At 38.6% G+C, this 25051-nt stretch overlaps 1 protein-coding gene and 1 long non-coding RNA gene across 7 annotated transcripts in view; one reads left to right on the top strand and one right to left on the bottom strand.

The window, feature by feature from the left end:
* Window positions 1–7351: 7351 nt before the first annotated feature.
* The window catches only part of HECTD2 (HECT domain E3 ubiquitin protein ligase 2), a 71761-nt gene continuing 54061 nt past the window's right edge, over window positions 7352–25051 (bottom strand). For 5 of the 6 annotated variants that reach the window (XM_042456664.1, XM_042456661.1, XM_042456665.1 and 2 more), the window contains 11 exons: window positions 23136–23232; window positions 19916–20023; window positions 19354–19486; window positions 18041–18129; window positions 17374–17532; window positions 14305–14379; window positions 13328–13415; window positions 12996–13102; window positions 8600–8715; window positions 8355–8498; window positions 7352–7489 (listed from right to left, as the gene is read on the bottom strand). In XM_042456664.1, coding sequence (XP_042312598.1) covers window positions 7369–7489; window positions 8355–8498; window positions 8600–8715; window positions 12996–13102; window positions 13328–13415; window positions 14305–14379; window positions 17374–17532; window positions 18041–18129; window positions 19354–19486; window positions 19916–20023; window positions 23136–23232 — 1237 coding nt within the window. In that variant the 3' untranslated portion in view covers window positions 7352–7368. The remainder of the gene's footprint in view (window positions 7490–8354; window positions 8499–8599; window positions 8716–12995; window positions 13103–13327; window positions 13416–14304; window positions 14380–17373; window positions 17533–18040; window positions 18130–19353; window positions 19487–19915; window positions 20024–23135; window positions 23233–25051) is intronic. The other variant, XM_042456660.1, reaches the window with a different exon arrangement.
* LOC121925002 lies at window positions 8493–19275 on the top strand. The gene is made up of 4 exons (XR_006102784.1): window positions 8493–12756; window positions 13377–13428; window positions 14232–14262; window positions 19016–19275. It is a non-coding gene; the product is annotated as an uncharacterized LOC121925002 (long non-coding RNA).

Below are 25051 nucleotides of genomic sequence, written 5' to 3'. Positions count from 1 at the left end.
CTGAAACCTTATGTGTCCAGAAGGAGCAATGTCTCACCAGTGTCTTATGTCTAGCAGTGTAAGGAGAGAACTAATTTGGACAGTAGCTTGACACCCACTTTACGATGAAAAATGTTATCCAGCTGTAACACACATTCCATGTCAAGCATAGCAGCAGTCTTTTTTTTTTGAGGGAAGACAGTTGTTCCCTTTAAAAGGTATGTCTAGACTCTGAACACAGTCACCCCAAATGATTTATCAACTACATTTTGTATCAAAAGACAAGTGGGTTTCTCCTGAGTTATTTCGAAGTATAGCACATGTCGGGGGGAAAGCCACAGAAATAGCTGTATCCCATTTATTGGGTGGGTGAAGCATCTTCAGTATTATTAATAAGACAAACCACAACTTACCCAGTCCAACATCATCTCACGGTTTTAAAATTGTTTGAAGGAAGTTCACTATGGATTACAGTCCATCACAATTTTATTGTATTGCCATCATAATGCAGTTAGATTAAATATCTGTTTGTTTAACTGACCATACTTTAAATGTGCAGTTAAGCAACTACAATAAGACATGACTGGGGCTGCATCTGCACGGCAGAAATAATGCACTTTGACACTGCTTTAACTGCCATGACTCATTGATATGGAATCATGGGATTTGTAGTTCTTTGAGATATTTAGCCTTCTCTTAGAAGGCTCTGACAGATGTTTAACCTTTTCTGGCTGTCGTGGTTCTGGTGCCACAACAAACTACAAATTCCAGAATTCCAAAGCATTGAGCAATGGGTGTTAAAGCTGTGTCAAACTGCCTTATTTCTGCAGTGCAGATGTAGCCTTACAGCCAGATTGAGATGTTTATGTTGGCTAGGTCTGCTGAGACTTGTAGACCAAGTGTCTGAAGTGCTGCACAAGTCCCATCTCAGGCTTATAGAGATATGGGCTGAAACAGACAGGGCATTGTATATAAGGCACACAATTTTACTACACCACTGTATACAATAGGACTTGGGCACCCATGGATTTTGGTATCCATGGGGAATCCTGGACACAAGCCCCAGTGGATAGTAAGGACCCATTGTAGTGGTAACCTTTCAGTCTAACCACAAAATTCGCGCATGTTTCATATACACCTTGTACAAATAGCTTGAAGTTAATTTTATATAGTATTTTAATTAATTTTGTCCATCAAAGGTCCAAAACACACTGCAGAAATAATCCATTTTGAGACTGCTTTAACTGCCCTGCCTCAGTGCTAGGGAATCCTGGGAATTGTAGTTTATTGTGACACTTGAGGTGTCTGACAGAGAAGGCTAAATGTCTCACAAAACTACAGTCCCCAGACTGAGCCAGGGCAGTAAAAGCCATCTCAAACTGGATTATTTCTGCAGTGTGTTTTGGTCCAAAGTTTTTGTACATTGAACAACCAGAAAGCAAAATTTTCAACAATATCTTTACATCACATTTTTAACAATATTAATATTAAACATTGGACGTAACCAACTGCAGACTGAAAATGCAGTAGTATTTGGGGGTAAATACAGATTCTAGCAATATCTAGCACAACCAGGCCTGGAAATGGTCTCAGGGCAGCAGCAGAGGTGGTGGTAAGCCCATGCCGGCAGGTTGCATTCTTATCTTCCCTGCCTCGGGAAAGACTGCCAGCCACCTCCTTCTGCCTTGCAAACAAACCAGCATGAGGGCTGCATCTGCCACCTGGAAGGCAGAAGTGGGCAGCTGGCAAGCTGGTGGACTCCCCAGAGGCAGAACAATGCGTGTTTGGAAGGTGGTGCTGCCATACACCATTTTATATGTAAGGACTTCAGCATCCGTGACTTGTCACATGAAGTCAAGTGTGGGATTTTCCACATGTAGCTTCATGCCAGCACTCAAAAATTTTGGAGCATTTTGGATTAGGAATGCTCAACCTATACTGTAACTAATTACACTGAAAATATATCTCAGTGCTCTACTCTTATTTACATGTTAAGACATGACATATTAGGAAGTTCTTGACAGTAAATAAATAAACACTTGAAAGGATGTCATATTGAGGATGGAACAAGCTTTTCTGCAGCTCCAGAGACTAGGACACAGACCAATGGATCCAAACTGTAGGATAAGAGATTCCACCTAAACATTAGAAAGAACATCCTGACAGTAAAAGACAGTGGAAGACACTCCCTTAGAATGTGGTGGATTCTTGTTCTTTGGAGGTTTTTAAACAGAGTCTGGAAAGCCATTTGTTGGGGGTGCTTTGTTTGTGTATTCCCGCATGGCAGGGGGTTGGACTGGATGGCCCTTGAGGTCTCTTTCAGCTCTTGGATTCTATGACATCATATACCAACTTTTCTACTTTGTTTACTCATGTGAAACTCCTGTGAGATTTGACTGCATGGTGCTGTATGTAAAGACCCCCCATTCACATGATGCAAACCGCTTCCCATTCTGCTCTAGAAACATGAAAAAACAAACACAATCACAGAGAATTATAGAAAGGAACCGTGACAGTATCCCTTCCTATTTAATAGTGGTAGAACTGATGTGAGAAATCTCCATGTGAGAACTAATGCCATGTGATTTCCTTAATTCCTGTGTTATATAGGTTTTTTATTTTGAAGTTTGCATTCTTGGGTGAAATGAGATCCATGGCTCTAGGGTAACATAAAGAGGATCACAAATCATGTCAAGTGTTCAATTATCTCAAATTCTAGAATCTGAATATTGGGTGTTTAAAGAATAGCTTTAGGGAGGAAAAAAGTTCTCCTGGGAAGGAATTGGAACTTGTTGAGAGCTGTTGATGCTTCCATGAACTGACTCTGGGACTGAAGCAATAAATGTGATTGCAATAAAGGGCTAAAGGGACAGCAGACTTGGACTTGAGTCTCCAGGAGACAGGAAATATCTTAACCAGGGCAGCAAAGGAATGAAAATCAGTCTATAAAATGTATCTTTACTTAACAGCATTCTCTCTTTCTTTCTCTCTCTCTCTCTCACACACACACACTCACACAAACTGTTACGTACCTACCTCTTTTTTCTTCCTTTACGTCAGGGATGGACAATTATATGGGGGCTCATCTTTGCAAAATAATGCTTTTCAGTACCTGTTTGTGTACTGGAGACAGATCCATCTACTGTGCATGTCAACTGTCCATTTATATTACTGGAACAGTAATGAATGATACTTTGGAAGCTCAATTCCTTCTCAGGTTTAAAAATGATACAGTGCTTTTCAGTTGCATGAGGTATTGCTGAGAGGTCTTACAACAGAAGTGACAGAATTATTCCTATACACAAGCCAAGACATTTCTCTGCTGGTTGACTCATTGCTTGTTCAAGATTCAGCCCAGTTCTGGTCTGCAATGCACAGTGCCAGCCTTCTCAGCTGTTATGCTGGCTCCACTTTAAAAATTAGTTCATATTGTTGCTTGGTTTGTATTAATACAACAGTTAAAGATTGTATATAAATGTTTTTACATTGTGCTCACCTTTTTTTCAACTTGATTTTCCGCCTCTCAATTTAATTTCCTTTCTGTAAGCAAAGTCCAACAACTCAACAGCATGGATAGAGATATGTGATCTTTGCCTGCCTGTTAGGGAATCTGTTCTCCATGGCTGAGATTGACATAGGCCTACATTTTGTGTTATCAAAATTATGGAAGCAATTTCTCCATTTAATTCCTGTAGAAGCAATTTCATATTTAGGTTCAAAGAAAAGCTTTTCACTATTCCCACGCAATTACAGCCTTTCCTTGTACCTTTCTTCTGTTTACCAATATGCCTCTGTGCCTATGAAAAGTATATTTCTCTCTATCCAGAGCTGAAAACCAAATAACTTTCCCTACTTACTCTGACTATGAACGTTCAGGACTTTTAGGTAGGGTTGTTCAAACAACAGGTTTTGGTTATTGTTAGAAAAAGTATTTTTCCTGCATTTCTTTCCTCGCTTTTCTGGATAAAGGAGCTACAAAGAAATGAAAATACTAACTCCCAGCTAACTTGTCATGTACATTTACATAAGCAATGCTGAGGATAAAGGAGACAACAATGTAACACAGCCCTGAGCTCTTTGGCAAAAAGAGGAGATAGAAATCTAAGAAACAGAATAGAGAATTAAAATTCAGATAGCTGGGAAGATTCCATTGAAAGATTATCTGCCCCCATCCATAATTCAAGATTTTCTTGTATAAAGTAAAGGGTGACCAGAACAGGTGGTAATCCAAGCAAGGGGAGGGTGTTCACCGCACTGTTCACCCCACAGTGACAAGATGAGGCACTCTTGCTCAGACAATGGATTGCTAAACCATAGAATGGCCTTATTTCCATTTATGCTTGAAATAAAACGTCCCCTTAACCCAGTGCTTCTCAATTATTTTCTGTCATGGCCCCCCCTAGGAAGAAGAAAACATTTCGCGCCCGCTGCGCGACTGTAAATAGTATCATTTGTCTATAAAATTGTTATAAGTACACCTCTGCATAACACTGTATCCTGAGCCTCGCGCCCCCCTTTACGGAGCCTCGCGCCCCCCCTGGGGGGCCCACCCCACTATTTGAGAAATATTGCTTAACATGTTCATCCAAGGCATTGTTCCACAGCTGTCTGAAGACTCTCCAGACAACTCTGAATTGTATTTAGAAAAAAAATGCATGCCATATAGATTGACAGTCACTTCCTTTCATTAAGTTCTTTTCATTGACTGAATACTGATTCTATGACATTTTTGCTGGAGAGGCTGTCCCTTCTTTTCAGACTGTCATAAAATGTTGATACAAACTTCTGCATTTCTGACATTCAGAGTCCCTTGCACCTCTTAGCTTTTCACCCTTGCCAAGAGAGCGAATGACCAAAACTAAAATCAACACATGTTGGTTTTTAATTAGGCACTGGAATTGAGCCAGAAACCTCAAAGAGAAGCTTGGGTGAAAAAGCAGTCCCAAAGATTGTGACTGCCCAGGAGTTAATAACTCTGTCTACTCACTGAAAAAAAAATCTAATTTGTGGTTTGTTAGTTGGATCTTTTCAAATAAATCTCCCCAGTATGCTAAACTGTAGTCCTAGTAAGGTTGCTGGTGAAAACAGGAGGATACTAGAACTCTGTCTATTGGATGGTGGGTTGATGATTTTTTGTTTTGCTTATGTGGAACAGTTGAGTCAGTTTTCCAAAAATCACTCTCTAAAGGGGACTGTAATATCAGAATTCCCTTCTCACCACAGAAGTGATTGAGGCATTCTAAATGTACAGAAATCTCCTATGTGCACTGTGACTGGTCTAAAGCCAAAAAGTCATGAGCCATTTATTCTAGTATCCTCTTTTCAATAGTTGCCATTCAAATACCTCCAGAAAATGTATAAAATGAAGACAACTGCTTAACTTAATGGCTTTGTTTGCCTCTAGCAGCTGGTACCTGGAGGTGTGCTGTCTGGGAAGCACAACAGGAGTCAGTATAACAAACCTTCAACTCCAACTCCATTATTTTTCTACTCTCCCATTCCGACTTCTTGGCATTATAGCATTTGTCTTTATCTGGGCCATGTCATACACTGACACAGAATTTTTTCCCCATCTTGAGTTATGGTGAAGTATTCAGATACAGCTGACTTCAAGAGAAGCTTCTTTGATACTGCCAATCAAATAATTGTTCATCAAAATTAGGAATATTTTTTCAAAATTAGGAATATTTTTTCCTGAAAAATAGAAAAGTATAAAATAAAATTTATTTTGAAGCTGGAGTTGTTACACTTAGAATTATTTTAACTCCACTCAAAATTGCTTCCAACTTTGACTCCATGACTCTATTCCACAGCCCTGCTAGGAAGATGAAGTTCCATTTAGCTATCATAGCTATTACAGTCATCATGGATTTGTCACTGTTTATGCATCTATCTGGCTAATGTCTACCACCACATCTTGTTAAATAAAAAGTCGGTCATATAATTCAGTTTAAAATTCAATTTTATATAAAAACTGGCTCAATTTATTTTAAACCTTGTGCAAAAGAATATAGTATGAAGTTCCTAATTAAAAGATGCATAATTTAAAATATCAAAATTACACCTCTTATTGTGCTGAGAGGTGGTTGTTTTCCATTAAATAAACAAATTCGAATGCGTTATTATACATTACATTTCCTTCTTTAAATTACTATTACAAAAGTACAATAACAACAGCCAAATTGTTTAAGTTACTGCTGATTCAAATATCATAACCATGCAAACAATTAAATACTTAAAAGTTGGTCCATAAATCTAGATAAATTTAAAATAGCAGCATTTACAATTTTTGTACATTCAACTCTGTTCAGCAGTAAGAGCTTAATATATAACATCTGAAACCCTACATTTTGTAAAAATAAATCTTTAGCTGTAAATGGCACTATCAAAATCATATTGTTCCACAGGCAGTTATTTATATGCTTTTAAATCAACAGTTGATTGTTTTAGAATGAAAGCTGAAAGAATATTAAATCTATTTCAAAACTGTTACTTACTTTAACCTGAAAACACAGGCATATGCATTGGGTTAATGACAGATGTTTTGCTATAGTGTGTGCTGAATTAAGTTAATCTTACAATGCCCTTAACTAATTGAGAAATATATTATCTATGTTGCACTTTGCAGGGGAATAAACATGTGCAAAATTAATAGTAAAATTCTCTACATCTCTCACCTAAAACTTAGGTGGCTTTACGCAGCACAGGCTGTATCCAAGCAGCCTTCCCCTTGCCAAGAGAACAAGGCAGTTTTCTTTAGCTATACTTGGCAAATATATACAAACAGATTTGATAGCCTTGACAGCTCTCCTCTATTAAATATTATGAATATTGTACAAAAATTCTGTAAGAAACAGTAAATTTATTTCTATACAGAAAAATGAGTGCATTAAAAAAGTCAACAACAGTTCCACATACTTCTAGGCCAGTGGTTCTTAACCTGTGGTCTGTGGACCTGCAGGGGGAATGTCCTCACAGAGGGTCAGTTGAAGCTTGAAGGCTGTTCAGTCCACCTCCTCCCTGCAGTAGAGAGTTCATGCGACAGAAGCCAAGGTGTCTGGCTGGGCTTGTGCGTTGCTGTTCAATCTGCTCCAGCCCCAAATTTGAGGGAAGAAGCAGGAGAAAAGTTTTCCCTCCCCCTCTGCGGCCTCTGAGAAAAGGTGTTCCGGTATGATGGTGATGATGGTGGTTTTAAATTTTGAGTGAAGTCCTGGGGATCCACAGCACCAGAAGATATTTAAAGGGTGTCTCTGATAAAGAAAAGGTTTGGAACCACTGTTCTAGGTAATACTGTCATAATATTAAGAGATAGAAACATGAAAAGCTTTGAAGGCACAATCAGAAGAAAGCGATTGCTACATCCGCTATGCTTTTCTGGTCTTCTCATTCTCATTCTAAACCAAAGCCTTCTGCATTTGAAATTCCAATTGTCAACTTTTGCTTCAGCTCCTTTTTGGTCTTGTAAGGAGGCAGGCAGAGTTGATTGAAGCAAGTGTGGGCAACAGGTAACCTGAATTATTATAAAGAACAAACTCATTTTAAATAAGAAATAATGCAGTTGACTAAATTACACCATTGCTGAAATGCAGTGTTCTATGTGCAGAGGAGGTATTTTGGGTTGTGAGTGAAGTGTGTCTAGACCTTTGAGATGTTTCTTTTCTGCACCACCACTCTCAGAATCCTCTAGCCTGTATAGCCACTTCCAAATAAGTAACTTATCCAAGCGCTGGATGTATCCCATTACTTTCAAATGAATGATTTAAAAAAATTAAATGTATACATAAAAACTGGCTCTCTATCCTGAAATGGGAGTGGTGTTCAGAGCAGAAGGAATGCCATGAACCTACTGTTGAAAAAAATGACCTGTAGTATTGGGAAAGTAGCAGCTGTTGGATTGTAAGGTCCCAATACTGAGCTCAATTTTCTGGGTCGGGCTACTATAGATTTCAGGAATAATAGCTTCTCCTGTGTTGATGATTTTCTGAAAGTAATACTTATGTAACCCACCCAAACTATCTGTCCCTGGCACAGAACAATTCCTGCTGCATGGTTTTCCTTCTGTCCAGAACACCATTTCCCTTTTTTCCACAGTACAAAGACCCACTGTTCTTCATAAAGTATGGTCTATTGATTTTAGAAAGTTTGATGTGCCTTATTTCAAGATAGACTGACCTGACCATATCTGGTTGGATTTTGCCTTTCTTTTTAAAACCTCAAACAGGAGGTTCCAGGTAAATCAGGAAAAATATTAATCATAAAGAAATTAATTTTAAAAATCTTTTCACACCAACCACATGCAATTAGGGAAAACTGAAAATAATGTTTTAAAGTAAGAATAACCAACATGGAAACAATATTTATTTAAATTTATTTACCAGTTTGTGGATGCTTCACTCTTTGAAATCTTGAAATTCAAGTCAGCCAGTCCCCCTACAGGTACTCTGTCACTTCCCGTAGCAAAATGTAAGAGCTTCTTTTGAAGCTCAAGTGGAAATTCAAGCACTACTTCCCAAAAGTACCTATAGAAAGCATAAATGCAATGTTCGTTCCCAATCAGTATTAGCTTTTACTGCATTTCAATATAAATTAGCATTAAGAATTAAGGGCAAAATATGTGTACCGGATTGTGACATCAGTTTTCTGATAGCCATCATACTGTGTGTGCTTTTGGAGAGCATGCATGTCCAGTTCAGGGCTTCCACAAACTAGAATTTCAACCTCTTCAGGACGAAGCAGCTGCCAAAAAAGTAAATTTGAAAGCAAATTCATTAATCAGGAAGCACTGTATTTATATTTATTTAGTTTCACTTTGATTCTGAAATTAATACAAATTTAAATTGATGGTGTATGGAGTAGTATGTGAGTATTAATGTATAGTACTGCTAAGATGTTAAGAAAAGAAACCACATTGTTACTATCCTACAAAATACAAGAATGAAGAAAAGCATCTAATCTACAATTGAGCACTTTGTGCAACCATAGACTTTTTCAGTAGGTAAGATCAGCAATTTAGCCAGGTTCTCCTATGTATAAGCAGAGCACATAAGCTGTTGCACCATCCTGACTTCTACAGAATTTATCAAACTACTCCCACACAAGATGCATTGAATAGTTAGATTTTGGGGGAAATCATGTATTTGAGAAGCCTAGGTTCTTTCCTATAAATGATGTCTATAACTTCAAATGTCAAGAGGCAACAAGACAAAGTACAATTGATACGATTCTATGATTCTATGATACACCATCCATCTCTCAGGTACATCTCTTTCCAATACTTCTCCCTAAACTTAAGGGGTGACCAGTTTTAAAACTGGGTGAAAAAGTACCCTGAAGCAGAGAAACAAGAAAGTGAGTACACAAGACACTTTAAGCTATAGTTGACATATTCCACTTCCTTAATTCACAGGGCAAATGCAGAACAGAGTGACAAACTGCAGTCATTCAAGAAAAACCGCTACAAACTTCTTTTATTAACTTTGAAGGCCCTTCATGGACTAGCTCCCCCTTATTGTCTGCACTCATCTTCTCTTACCACCCTTCTCATGAATTAAGATCCTGTAACTCCAGTCTCTTGACTCAGCCGAGGTTCTCCTCTTCCACTGCTCAGATCTGCCCCTTCTCCCATGCTGCTCCCCACACCTGGAATCTCATCCCTAGACAATTAAGAACCATCACCTCCATGGCCAGTTTTAAGGCCGAGTTGAAGATGTTTCTGTTTAAGGAGGCTTTCAGAATCATTGGCTATTAATCTGTTTCCATGTCTGTGTCTTCTTTGTATACTAGCTGGTACTTTTTAAGTTCTGTTCAAATTTAATAATTTTGTTGTTTTAGAATGTATGCACTTGGCAGGTTTTACTTCATTTTATTCTTATTTTTATTCTGATTGCTGATATGTAAAGTGCTGTGTAAATCCTACAGCACTATATAAATAAATATTAATAAATAATAAAAACAAAAACGCATGGTATGATTTTGTTCAGAAATGCAGATTAAATATTGTATTATGAGTAGAAAACAGCCTAGTTTAGCTTTCCTTGATACATTCAACTTTTTATTACAATGAAAATATTAAACAGTTAATCTATGCTAGGATGTCTGTTCTCCCACCCAAATCCTATATATAAATATCTGCCAATTGATGCACTGCTCCCTACATCTAATAAAGAGGCTGCAGTCCCTTATAAAAATAAGACTTAATAGCCTGTAAGGGTAGCTTTGGTTGGCTGGATAAAAGTATACATTAAATCTGGTTGTTTATGCTGCAAAACACAGGTACCTAACACAGTTACCCCCCTGTAAGAAAAAAATACTTCAAAATGAATACCAATCCAACATGGCAGAAGTGTTCCCCCACCCTTAATTCCATTCCTGTAGTGCTCCTCAACGCAGATCCTTTCTACACCTTAATCCCCATAGCTGCTGTTTTATTTTCCTTATAAAGTATACAATATAAGTAAATGTAGGATACATATGCGAGTGAACAGTTAAAATGCCCATACCAGATTCTCTCAACAGAAATGTGGAGATCGTTCACAAAAAAGGCTTGAGATTCTTGCAGATTACTGCAAAGAAACAACAGCTCTTGAAACAGAGAGCCTCACTGATTACTGATTGGTTTCTCTTCATGTCACCTTCAGATCCAAGGTAATTTTGTTCCTGCACAAGGCAGAGGCACCATAGCCAATCAACATTCAACTCCTTCCAAGAAGCTCCAGTTGTCTTTTAAAAAGCAAGTATTTTTGAAAATCTTAATGAATAAGGTGACCAACTCAGGCCACTGGAGGAATGGATTGCGCTCTTCCCCTCCTGCTGAAGAACCTTTGCTCTGCTCCTAAACTACTCAACACCCATTCTTTCCCTTCCCTGTACCCACCTCATACCTCTGCTATGCTACTACTTTCTCTTGTTATTTGCACTGTACTGCTGCACTTGCTACTATCCCTCCCCCTCACCTTCTGAAGCCTTGCATCTTGTTCATGCATTCTTTCTTCTCTTCTGCTGTCTCACCTCAATCTGTGTCCTAGCAATGTGCCCCTCTTTTCTCTTCTCACTCACACGACACACTCTTTGTACTTTAAGACATCTTGCCTCACCTCTCCCTGTAATCTCAAAATAGGATTATTCTTTTCATTCCTCCCTTGCTTCTTCCACTCAGTCCCTTCCACTATTCAATCTCCTGTCCTTCCTACTCCGCTCTTGCCTTCCAATGCACTCTCCCCTTGATTCTTGCACTCCACAATCGTCACGACTTGCTCTCACATGTCTCCCACTCCTCCATTGCCTCTCCAAGTGCCCATGCAATGGATCCTTCTTTTTGCACATCACAGTTTACACTGTTCACTTGGTCACTCTCCTACTGCCTCCACGCATCGCTTATTCTTCCATGTCTCACCTGATGTTGTGGCCTTTCAGCATGCTGCTTCCTTGCATCTTGCACTCTGCTATTCACACCACTTGCTCTACATTTCTTCTACTCCCTTCCCTTGCCTCTGCTCATGTCCTCAATGCACTTTTCCCTTGCTTCTTTTACTTTGCTGTTCACACCATGATTGTGCTGTCTCTCCTGCTCCCCCCTCACCTTTTCCCACCACTGCAACACATCCAGAGTGACAAGATGTCCTTGCCATAAAGGAGGACAAGACACTCCAAAATGTAGGACATTACAAAATAAAAGCTAAAAACACTAATATAAATTCATGCTTCTTAGTCATGTTCAAAATGGAGGACATTTTGAAATTCCTCCTGGATGGAAGGTTGAAATTTAGGGTGTGTCCTAGAAAATTACGGTGTCTGGTCATCCTCAACACATCACTCTTTTACTTTTTGCACTCCACCACTTGTACTCCTGAATTCCTACCACTGTCTCACCTGTCCTTAGACACTTGCAATGCATCCCTTGTGCCTTTCTCTTGCATCTTGCACTCTCCTTGCTCCCTAGTGTCTACTACTCCTTTCGACAAGAGAATCCCACTGTGTGACCCTCTTGTTTCTTGAACTCCACCACTTGCACTGTTCACTCTCCTCTTTGTGCTCCCTTCCACTCTTCCTTTACCTGTTGTACTTTGCCATCATAACTCTTGCTTGTCACTCTTCCCTATTACCTCCCCTTCCATGCCTGAATGTATCACTCTCTTGTGCCTCCTGTACTTGCACTCTGAAACTTGCAACACTTACTCTCCTGTCTCTCAAAATTCCCTTCCTTGTGTCACAGTGCTCTTTTCAGTGTGACCCCTTGCATCTTGCATGCTGCTGTTCACACCACTTGCTTCCCCATCTCTCCTACTCCCACCCTCACCTGTACTTCTACCCTCACAATGCATGCCCTGTTTCCCCTTCTCTTGCTTCTGGCCACTCTGCCACTTGCAGTAGCATACTCTCTTGCTCCCTTGTCTCCTACTCCCTCCCTTGCCTGCCCTCATAATGTGTCCTTCTTGAACATAGCCACTCACACTACTTGCTCTCCTTCTGGTTTCACTCTTTTTCTGCTTGGTGCTTATGGTGGAGTGCAATGTATTCTTTCCATGCACCCCTCCCTTGCTCCATGCACTCCACCAGTCCCATCTCTCCTACCCTTCCACTGCCCCTCTTCATAACTTTTTGAATGCCACCACTGCCTTTTGTTTTTGTTGCAGATCCATTTTACAGAAGATTGCCACCATATTTTGCCACATACTTTGGCTTCAACAAGGGATAGAGACTTTGCCCCCCAATGAAAGCTTGGAAACTAGGCCAGTTAATGATCCAAACAAACACTGAGCGGCATAAACTATCTGGGTGGTATGGCAACCATATCTTAAGTAAATGTTGGAAATTTAATATGTGGTCTAGTCATTCATCAATAGGTACTGTATTATCGTTACCTTTGTCTTTTGGAAATAGAAGTCTCCAAAGATGTAATTATACATGCACAATACCTACAGCATTTAGGAGCACATAAACAATTTCTAGTATATCTCAAATTGTTTAAACTATTTTTGCGAGGGAGATTAAGTAAATATTTTTATTTTTATTCTTACCATCAATGCATATGATGCACAGACACTGTGAAATCCGTAATAAAATGCTGCAAACTGCTTGTAGATTGATTTGTTGAGAAGGAAATCCACATAAAGCTGCACATATTCTGCAAATAAAATAGTTGTGATTTTCTTTTTGGAAATTTTAATCATTACTGTATACTGTATCTTATCTTGAGTACTATAATGTTAAAGATTATTTAGTACTCCCTTATTATTACCAAATGAATTTTTACAAACTATTTCAAAAATAAGAAATTAATTTTTAAAAATAAAAAATCTACATTTGCAAACTGAATGAGACAGAACAGTCAGTCTGGGAGAAATTGTACCTTTTCTATTCTGATTGGTAACTGGAATTTTATCTCCATTGGACTTTAGGTTGTAACATTTTATGACTCCGAATTCTTCTTGAAAAACCTGAAAAGAAAAGGTAAAATTAGTGTGATGTACAGATTAGAGTGTCACATTAGAACTGGGAAGACGTCGGTTGAAATTCCACTAGTGATGAAGCTCACTGGCCATCCCTCTGCCTTGCCTCCCTCTGTTGTTGAGATAAAACAAGGAAGGAATATTATTCATTTACCAGTCTACTGTTATTCTATGTTCTATATACACTACAGTTACTGACCATACCTGATATGGGATCTTATATTTGGTCCTCGCTGTCAAAAAGACCTTTATGCTATCTGTCCTGACAATACTGATTGGGCTTTCCTCCTGCCTTCAACCAAACACTACCATATATACTCGACTATAAATTGACCTCATGTATATTTTGGAACCAAAATTATGGATTTTTATATGACCCATGGATAAGTTGAGGGTAAAACTTAGGGGCATCCGACAAATGATGTAAAGGATGTAGTAAATGAAAACAATGGCAAAGAACTTACAACATTTCAGCAAGCATAACTGTTTGTGCTCACACTGAAGGCTGGATGAATGAGAGAATAGAGGGGGTCAGTGCTTCCAGTACAGATTATATTCTTGCTTTTCACCAGGGGATGGTTCTTTTTTTAAATAAGAGTTAAAGTGGAGTACTCACATTGACCCATGGATAAGTCCACTCATGTTTTTTGGATCAGTTTTTTGTCTAGGCTTATACATGGGTATATACAGTAATTCCTTTTGTACATCTATCTTGCCAACTGAGTAGTAAAACCTAATTTCTAATTATCAGAATTATAATTTTTAGAAATAAAGCTAATTTCCTTTTAATTTTGTTTTTTCTAGACACGGAACATAGAAAAATCTACCATAATAGGTTTGTATGTTCTGTTTTATAATAACTGTATACCTATTATACCTGGAAAGTTGAATAAAAGTCTTCTTCAACATTCCCTTCATAAGACAGAAGCTCATTCAGTCCATGAGCCAGCTCCTGTAAGAAGGGTTTATAACATAATTCACAAAGCGTTCTTTCTTTCATCTAAATAACACAGTATATGGTATAGGAGTTCAGTTGGGAAGGGATGAGCAACTCACCTTAAAAATACTAAGCTGTACTCATTCTGCATCAAATGTGAGGGGTACTTTATTTTCCCTTTAAAACATAGGCTAGCAAGTCCCAATCCTTTTTTTTAATGTTATGCTTCCATGTACTTTTTTTTTAAAAAAAGTGTCTTCTTACATTTACCCTTATATTCACAACTCGTACTATAATTTGTATGTGTGTTTCTGTGCCAAAATGAAGTAGTCTGCAGATCCCCAGGAAGCCATGATGTCCTCATAGGGGTCCATGAAGACATGAAGGCTGCTCAGCCAAGTTGCTCAGCCCACCTGCTCCCAGTAGCAGAGCAGCCAGGTGACAGGAGCCAAGATAAAGGCTGGCTGGGCCTGCTGTAGTGCTGGGAAGAGATGGACTGAGCAGCCAAGTGACAGCAGAACAGCCAGCCTGCCTTTGCTCCCCTCTCCCTCCCCTTCTTTCCAGCCAGGAGCAATCCAGTCTGCCTTCTTCATTGGAGAGAGAGAGGGAGGGAGGGCAAACTAGCAAGCAAAGGATGTGGCACCCCTTCTCAGCACTGATGTCAATTAGAGATAAATGGGACATTTACATACAACACAGATACCTGCTACCACCTGCCTGCCCTGCATCCTTCTTGCCTCCCTCCTCCTCTTCTCCATCTCCTTTCACACTAATAGCCCCAGACCCATTTCCCACCTTGGCACCATGATAGCTCTGCTTCACTTCAAGGCCAACTCTGCCAAACCTCAAACTATCACTGCTCCACGTTTTTTCTTCTTCTTCAAAACATTCTGAGGGGTATCACAGAATACAGTATTCGTGCTGAAAGGGCAGGAGAGTTAATGACTTCTGTGCGCACTTTTGTCTTTATTATGGGTAGCTTGCTTTCAGAGATTTCCTTACTAGATTATGCCCCAGATACTAAGAATCTGTTAGCTCATACTGCAATTGCTGAAATGCATCTTTGGTAATGTCTGCATTGGTACAAAAGCTTTCTGGTGAAGCAAGAGCAACACTTGAGATTTGCAATGCCCCCATTATAAGGCTACAACAATAATAGTAGTAGTAGTAGTAATAATAATAATAATAATAATAATAATAATAATAATAATAAAATAATGCTTGGAAAGGTAGAAGGCAGAAGGAAGAGAAGAAGACTGCACACCAGGTGGGTCATGATCAACATGCCCCAGAGTCTGCAAGACCTGAGCAGAATTGTTGAGGATAGATTGTCTTAGAGGTGTCTCATTTACAGGGGCTCCATGAGGTGAGGTCGACTTGAAGAAGGTTAACAACAACATAAACACATCCTTGAAGGCAGTTAACAAAAACCCAAATACATACTTGAACTGATGATTTCTTAACAATCTGCAGCTGAATGATGAACTGCCTCTTTTGAGATGTTAAACAATATTTAGTACTGGCTGCACTGTATGAACAATGATGGCTGTTTCACATATGTATACCTTCATTTGATAGTGTGTCACCTGTAAGTCTGCTTATAATAAGGCACTAAAAAGAGGATTTTTACTTTCCGTGCAGTATCTGAAGAGAGAATCTTTACAGAGTTGAGATGTATGTCCTCCAATCTATTATAATGTCTTGATGTAGTAAATTTGAATGTGGGGCACTCTGAGCAGGCAGAATACCTTCCATTACTCCTTTACATTAAAATCTACAAAATACAGTGTGCCCTTCGTATATGCAGGGGATCCATTCTGACTCCCCCACATAAGGAAAAAATGCAGTCCCGTTTTTCTCTGTGGTGGTGTGCTCCTGTGCAGATGCCATGGGTGTGCATACCATTAACAGTGCCAGGGCTCGCCATCCACATGAACTTGAGTCCACGTATGGTGAGCCCGTGTATGGTGTGGGTGTGTTGTTTCTATATGTTTTGCAGCCTTTCCAAATCATGTCTAACAAGTCTGTCAAACTGCAAATTGGACATCAAAGTAATTACCTACCAAGTGAAGGGAGCGACTATGTAAATGAGCCTTCTCTTCTTTCTGCCTTCAACCTTTGCAAGCATTATTCTTTTCTAGTGAATCATATCTTCTCAATACTCATTTGTTTTTCTTTTAGTTGTCTATGGCCTGATCCAGACCAGCGCTTTGCGCTGACCTGGACACATAATACGGTTGCCCGGGACGGAGCAACCACTACGCCCCGCAACCCTACTACATGGCGGCGGCATAACAATGGTGCCCCCCCGCGTATGGGCACTGCCATTGTGACGTAAGCGCCATGCATTGCTTATGTCACGAGTGCGCCAATGGCATACTTGTGACATCAATGCAGCATCGCACAAAGAACCTGGACATTCTGGGTTCTTTTTGCTCTGCAGTGGCGGTGTGCTGCTTGGGTGCTGCGCTGTCCCCAAGGAGCAAAAAGGGTGCTGGCAGACCGCCGTTTCTTGGCAGTCTGTCCCGCGCCAATGGTATGTAAATCAAATCATCACGGTAATAGCTGTGAAGTCATAGTGGGCAGTAACTGCTGATGTGAATCGTATCCTTAAGACAACTTTCAAAAGCCATTTCAGTTGTAGATTTAGAAAATTTAGGGCCAACACATTATCTCTTTGCTTCCAGCAGATGCATTCTTCACTTGCTCTTTACAGTTCTGTTTGTGGCAATCACTGAATATAGAAGCTGACATTTGACTCACAATTACAAACCTTCCAACCATGGCTAATGGCAGCACCATCCTGTTTATGACAAATATAACCTACAACATATGCGAAGTAGTGAACATTGGCCCTTACTACTGATATTTTCAATATATTATGTCTTAGCATCCCAATGTATTATAATATAAAAATGTGGATGGATAAATATTTATGAAATCCTGGAAATTATCAAGAAAATCCTGTTCTTTTCTAAGTGTTCTTTTAAAATAACGTTTGGTACCTACCGGCATAACCTGAAACAGGTCTTCAATAGTAACACTGCTGATTCCTACAGGTGTACTCTGGTCACATGGCACAATAGGAGGACTAAGCAGCTTTTTATAGCAGCATGGTGGAAATCGAATATCCAAGGTGATACTATTATAGACAGCAAGCCCCATAAGCTACATGCTGTATGTTAAGTTTAAAACCATATTTCTGACATACAATATCAGACCACTGTTTTAGTAAATCCTAAACAAAAAAAATAATTAAATATAGCTTGTAAATAATTTTAAGTAAGTGTGACAAAAGTTATGTTTTAAAAACTGATACTTCTATAGAAATCTTCGTATAATGTTCTGAAAGGCAAATTTAATAAATAATAATATTGGTAAGTGAAGAATTCCTTTGCAATGCTGGAGGTTAAACAAAAGCATTCAAAATATCAGTTCTTCCCATAGTATTGATATAGCCAAAATAACTAGAGATCTCAGAACAGGAGTACAGTAAAAACTATATCCTAATTTTCAGTTCTGAGTTGCTTGTTTTCATACCTGAACTGCACATTCAATGAAATATATACTATTTCAGCTGTAATGAAAGAAAATATAGTTTTTAAAAATTGAATTTTATTTTACATTGGCATATCTACTGTGCATACAGCACCTTCTAGTGGGCAGAAAAGGATACAGCTCCAACCAATCGGAATTCAGAGTAATTATCACAGTTCAAGCTGCTAAACCAATGACAGTGAGAGTCCTTATGATATGTAAACATGCCTGTAGAATAAAACAAAATATTTTTACATTGAAATTCAATTACTTATCCCAAATTCAGTTATCTAGCCAAAATCAGTTTCAAGCCCTGATGATTTCCAAAAAGCACAAAAGCTGCTCTCAGGTTTATTTGTATGATGGCTTACATTGACTATATGACTGTACCATTGGTGTATTAGACAGCAGAGTCCTTTAAATAATTTCTTGTGTTGCAGAAATTTTTATTAGCGAGTACACTGCATGGGATTAGATTAAATTAGATATTGTTATTAGTGTGTGGACATAAATATGCCATTTGTATGTGAGGCTGTATATATGTCTGTGCGTGGCTTCCACACCACCAAATGCATCTGAGGAAGTAGACAGAAGTCCACGAAAGCTCATGCTGCCATTTTCTTTCTTTCAGTTAGTCTCAAAGGTGCTACAGGATCTCTCTACAACTGTAGCATGTTCAGCATTCATGTTGTGGCACTACTGCCATGATCACAAATGCACCCCAACCCTCCATTAACTATCAGCAGTCAGACCACACAGAGAGCTCTATTTTGCTGGCAATTAGAGTGCAACAAAACATTTCCAGCCCTCTCCTGCCAGCAATTCTTGGTGTGATGAGGAATTGTGACAAGTGTCCAGCTTCTGATTGTTGCACATAGGAGGGAGTTGGAAATATCATCTTGCTGCAGTCTGACTGGCAGCAGAACAGACCTCTGCTACTCTGAATGCCTGTAGCCCATGAAGACAGGTTTGGGCAATTGGGCCATATGTAGTTAAATATTCTTAACTACATCTGTCATGTAGGATCTCAACCATTGTTTCATAATTCAATTGAGTTCAGATTTCTTCTTGCAATTACTGTAAACATTTTTACTCAATGTTTTATTTTTAACAGAGGACAGAAAGCAAGCCTACCTGAAAAGCAAGTTCCACAACACTAAAAGTCCACCTGTATTACCACCTTTCATAGTTCTAATTCTGGAAGAGCAACACTGACTGGACCTCCACAGAACCTTCTACATGTACAGAAACGCTGTTATGGAATAAGGAGATCCATAATAACCTGAACTATTTAGTACTATTTAATTTTTGAGTTAACTTGTTAATCTTTATGGACTCATTTTGGGTGTGTTTTTAAAAACCATGAAAATCAAACACCTTTGCATTTATTTATTTTCATAAATCTAGTAGTTCAGTTTAGTAGCCTAGAAGTACTTCAATTTAAATACTCACCATAGTCTGGATGAAAAATCTGACGAATTAGAAGAAGAAACCATTCTTTTGTTAAGCCACCCATATCAAGACCAGCTTCGCCTACAAATGTGACTTTCAATTTCTTTTTCAAATCTGCTCTCTTCCTTGTCAGCTGTTTAAAATATCATATAGGTTAGGAACATAAAATAAAAATACATTGTGTGGCAGACCCACTTAAGTATGAATACATTTCACTGATTTCAACTGGGATGTATATGAGCCAGATGCAGCAAAGAACACATTAAGTCCGATGAACTGTGTCTAACTGACCATTATTGATTACATTAAGTGTTGGGCCCAGGTCCTTTCCCTCTTCTATTTATTTGCTCAAATGCTGGAGCTGAAGACTTCTGCAGTTTGTTAAAATAGATTTCTATTTCAACTGAACTGGGAAAGCCTGTACTATAAACTAGGATAAGAACCAGATACGTTCATAATGTACATGTAAACTATGTCCATTAAGCCAGCTGAATCTGTCAAGAGTGCAAAGGATTACGTACATAGACTTTTCAGCAATCTTTACAAAAAATATTTTATGTACCTCATCCAATGAATCACTAACTAGGTGCATCCTTCTCACTTTGACATTTAGGAACAACATATTCATATCAGGTCTTTGCCTCCGAGACACTTTGTCCACAAGGCTTTGCTGCATAGCATCAAAGAAAGAAAACAACAACAATAAGGGATTAACAACTGTGTATTATTATCTTTTGTGTCTTATGTAAGATTTTGAATTAATTATCCCAACAAACCTTTCGTGTTTAATCATGGTAGCCGCAGAAGAATTTACTTTGCATGAACAATCCATACTTAATTTATTATTTTTGTAGTTATCAAATCTGTAGCTATGCTACTAATTTTCAGGAAAAAAATACTATTAAAAGCAGAAAGCCAAATTAAGCAGTTGGAAAAATCTATGTAATAGTATATACTAACCTTTACTTATCATCAGACAAATCTTTGCTATATCAGTTCAAAGTATAACAATGAAACGGGACTGTTTACTCTCAAGATAGCATGATGAATAGTGTGCTCATTGCAGGAAGGAAGACACTGCCAGGGCACAGCCTGGTCTACAGTCTCAAAAATTAACTAATTAATTAGTCTGCTAAATTAGCCTTCAATATTTGCCAGAAACTAGCTCTTCCTTACAACAAATGCTTCTGAACATCTGTAACCACATGTAAAATAATTAATCACCAATTAAGGAAAAAGATAAATTAAGAAAGCAATAGTCAGATGAAAATAAAATGGATACCTACATGTAAATGTAAAATTGCATTTCTGGAACTTGAGGCCTGCTTTTGAGTTAATTTATTCATGACATCAACAAAAACAACTGATTAAATGTTTCAAATACAGTGCTACCTCGGGTTACGAAATTAATTCGTTCCGCGGCTCCATTCGTAACCCGAGTAATTTCGCAACCCGAAAAGCCGCTGGAAAGCCGCTAGCCGCGCTTTGCGTTTGAATTTCGCGCCGAAATAAATTTCGTAACCCGAAAAAAACATCGTATCCCGGAACAGTTTTTTCCAATCTAACTTTTTCGTATCCCGGAAATTTCGTAACGCGATCAATTCGTATCCCGGGGTACCACTGTAACTGTTTTCCCTCTGCATGTTTTCAACTGTTGTCCTGAGATCCATGGATATAAGATGGGATATAAATATTTAAATAAATAAATAAACAAATCATTTTGGGCTGCTAGTTTGCTCTAATAAAAATTAGGCCAGTATATTGCTGCCAAGTAGCAGGCAACACTATTTTACATTCCAAGGATATTTTAGAGCAGGCTACTAACTGGTTTGCAAGCCATCAGCTGCTGGGGCATGACAAATTTCCAAGAAACAAACAAACAACAAAAAACAACAACAGCTATTGCCAGTGAGCATAAATATGAATTTCCTGGCACATTAGAAAAATGGAGTTCCTGAACCCTCACACGAGAAAGCCTGAGAAACAATGTTTTAGAGGATCTGACTAATAATGTGTCAATTTCTCTGTCCTCCAAAAATCACACTTCACTTTCATTACACAACCAGAATGAGGCAAATTACAAGAGTGTTGCAAGCAGTACAAGCTACATACTATTACGGGGCAATCAATCAATCAGTGCTATGGAAGAGCTTTCAGCTGATTCTATCTGTGAAAGTAGATTCCACAAGTGCATGTGAGTAGAGGCAATCCTCCTGTTTTAGCCCTGCCTCACATCCTAAAAATCTATACTGGAGAACTGGTAAATTCACCAAACCAGATTTTAGGGACCAGAAAACACTGCAGGGAGGAAGGGCAGAAAATCTTATCATCACTACTGGCATAAAATCGGATTTAAGATTTAAGAGATTTACTCTCTTGAAAAGCAATATGTTCTAGCAATGAAGGACCATAAATACTAACAATGTGATTTTGCAGGGTGCACTTGCTTCTGTAATGTTACTCAAGATCAGGGGTAGGCAACCTTTTTGAGCCGGGGACCGGGTTGCTGTCCCTCAGACAACTGGGGGGCCGAAGCCAAAAAATGAAAAATAATTTTTTTTAAAAAATTAAATATATAAATAAACCAGGACAAATGTAGGACAAAATTTTCAAATGGAAGACACTTTTTAAAAAAAAATGGAGGACATGCGAAAAAATTTGCTGATTTTTAAAAAAATGTTAATATAAATGCATGTTTCTGAGGCTTCTATAGACAATTGCCCCCCAAAGGCCCCGGTGGCAATCGGCAGCAGGACCGGGCTGGGGCCGGTCCCAAGGCCTTGCCGGGCCGCATCCGGCCCGCGGGCCGCAGGTTGCCTACCCCTGCTCAAGATATTCCTTGGGATAACTGAATTAAATATATTCATCTAGATCCAAAAGGGTTAATTTGTTATTGCTAAATTCAATTTGAAAAGACAGAGGCTGCATCCATACTGCAGAAATAATCCAGTTTGACACTGCTTTAACTGCCTGGCTCAATGCTATAGAATCCTGGGATTTGTAGTTTCTTGTGCTCTGCTCTGCTATGGAATCCTAAGATTCCATAACAATGAGCTAACATTGAGCCAGGCAGTTAAAGTGATGTCAAACCAGATTATTCTGCAGTGTGGATGCAGCCTAAATCCTGCGAGATTTCAACTAAGGCCCTGTTCAGCTCTTGATAATAGACTAAAATACATTTGTCTTATTGTGGATCAGATGAGGTTGAAAAACCTCCCTATTTGTTTTTTGACACAAGATATTAAAGAGACTATTTGCCTGGTTTACAATGGAATTGCACAAAAAGCAAACTTGCTTTTTCATACGGATCTCTTGCTACTTTCTTAATGGCACTAGTAAAAGGCTTCATTGGAGGAGCCTATTAACAATTTTTCAAAAATACTATTGTGTTTGGTCAATAGCTGTTTATGAAAACAGAAAACAAGAATGACAGAATACTTGTTTTGTATAATATTTGTTGTTGTTATTATAATAGTCGTTAATTTATTATTATGCTGAATTTAACTGCCTTGGTTAAAGTAATAATTTCTGACAATTTAAGTTTACTTTCTTTAATTCCCATTTTTGTGCAACACTGATAATTTTTATATGTTATATTGGGCTCATCTGAATGTATTATATAAACAATATAACTGAAGGGATATTCAGAGTATAAAAATGACATTTGGAAGTGGGTCAAAACTGCTACTCGTAATTCTTCTCTTGTTCTCTGCATAGTAGTACAAATAAGTCATTACTGCATTTTCAATGAGTCGCTCATTTTTAGAGATAAGGGTACTTACCCGTGCAATATTTATCATCTGTTGTTCTGAATCCCTTTGAATAATTATCTTTTTGGCTGCTATAGAAATAATGAAAGGATATTGGCAAAAGGAAAACCTGAATGATAAAACAGAAGGAAATATAATTATTCTAAGGTAATTAAGAACTTCATTATGAATTACAATACATAAATACACAAACCCAATTGCCAAAAGAAGTTACTATAAACACCCAATTGTCAAAAGAAGTTACGGTAAAAAGGAATTTATAATTCCTTAGACAGCTGTCTGTTTCATTTATGCAGTGAATATAAGTTCTAATCCTGTGCTTGTTGGGCAAAATACAGTATAGGGGGGGTATGTGTGCATAACTTCAGACTGAAAAGTCCGATGGGTATTTAACCTTTCCATTGTCTGTTGCTCTCCCTCTACAGCTTCTTGCCTGGCTGCCTTGGCCCTAATCCTTCACCTTCACCAGTTGGGATCAGTATACTTTGTGGTAAAAAAAATTATCAGGAAGAAAACAACAGGGAAATAGTAGAGCATCAGATTCTCCACCATGTCACAAGCATGCCATTAACTTGAATACTTGGAAAGTTACGCCTTCTTCTGAGTTGATAGAAGGCAGACTCCTCAAGAAGAACATTATAAGGTTATGTTTCTCCTAAATGGCACAGCGGAAAAAAACTAATAGGCTGAAGTACCTCACTTCAATGGCAGCATAGCAACTGCATTAGATACAGTGTAACCTATCTAGTAGACAAGTGTAGACTTGAATGTCTACTTCCCTCCCACTGGAATAACTGCAGTAGGTAACAAAAAGAAAAAGCCCTCCATTCTCAGTAGTAGTAGTAGTAGTAGTAGTAAAATTATTTATATAATAAATTCAGTACATAAATGCCTTAAGAGAATCAGTGGTGTGCCATTCTCTTTATGTTTGATAGTAGAATGATTTTTTTAAAAAAAGAAAACATCTCCCAAGCATTATGAGAAATCAAACTGACTAACGTATAAAACCGCCTAAGTATTTTTCCTGTGGAACACATTTGGTGGAAGTTCCTATGAAGAACAAGGCCATTGTCTGCATCTGGTACCACCCAAGACCAGACAGGCAGGATAACCCTACTGAACCCCAGTTCTTGTATCTATAGCTAATATGGAGCACTGCCCCATTTGTTACTCTATGTATGAACCTGTCATTCTTCTTCATGTTCTCTGTGTCTTATACAACTGGTAAACTAGCAAGCTACCAAAAAGCAGGAGGTGGGAGTTCAGTGCAAACAATAAAATACTTTACTGAAACAATTAAACGTCAGCAACAAGCACCAATACATGTGTACGCAACAAGTATGAATAACACGACTCCCACATAATGACATTTGAGAGGTTTAAGACAAATTATATTGACATATCAAACCAGAAGTACAGTTTCAGAAGAAAAGCCTTTGAAACCAAAAAAACCTGGTATCTAAAGATAGCTGGATTCAAACACATCTAGCAATATGGTGCAGAGGTAGATACTGTATAAACACAAAAACATAAACCCTTCAGTACAGAAAAGAGTTACCCTTTGGTAACAAATCAGTTAAGGAATGAATGCAGTACAGCCTTCCCAAATACAGTATCGGCTCGAGACCTTAAGTCCACCCTACAGTGCGAGATAAAGGTCACAGGCTGGGACCAGGTAGCCACACAGCAAATGTCCTTGATTGATACACTAGCCATAGAAACATGGGATGTAGCAATCACCCAAGTGGAATGTGCTCAAACCCAAGTAGGAAGGTCCTTTCAAGCCAACTAATAGGAAAGGCAAATAGCAAACATCACCCACTTCGAGAAATGCTGAGAGGAAACAGGCAGTCCTTTCCTTGAGCCCTAGTAACAAAGAGTCTGGGTGCAGTATGGAAAGCCGTAGTTCTGTCCACAGAAGGCAAAAT

Source organism: Sceloporus undulatus, chromosome 3, assembly GCF_019175285.1.
Source record: "Sceloporus undulatus isolate JIND9_A2432 ecotype Alabama chromosome 3, SceUnd_v1.1, whole genome shotgun sequence".
In the NCBI taxonomy this organism is placed as follows: domain Eukaryota; kingdom Metazoa; phylum Chordata; class Lepidosauria; order Squamata; family Phrynosomatidae; genus Sceloporus; species Sceloporus undulatus.
This window is presented reverse-complemented; position numbering and strand designations above follow the sequence as displayed.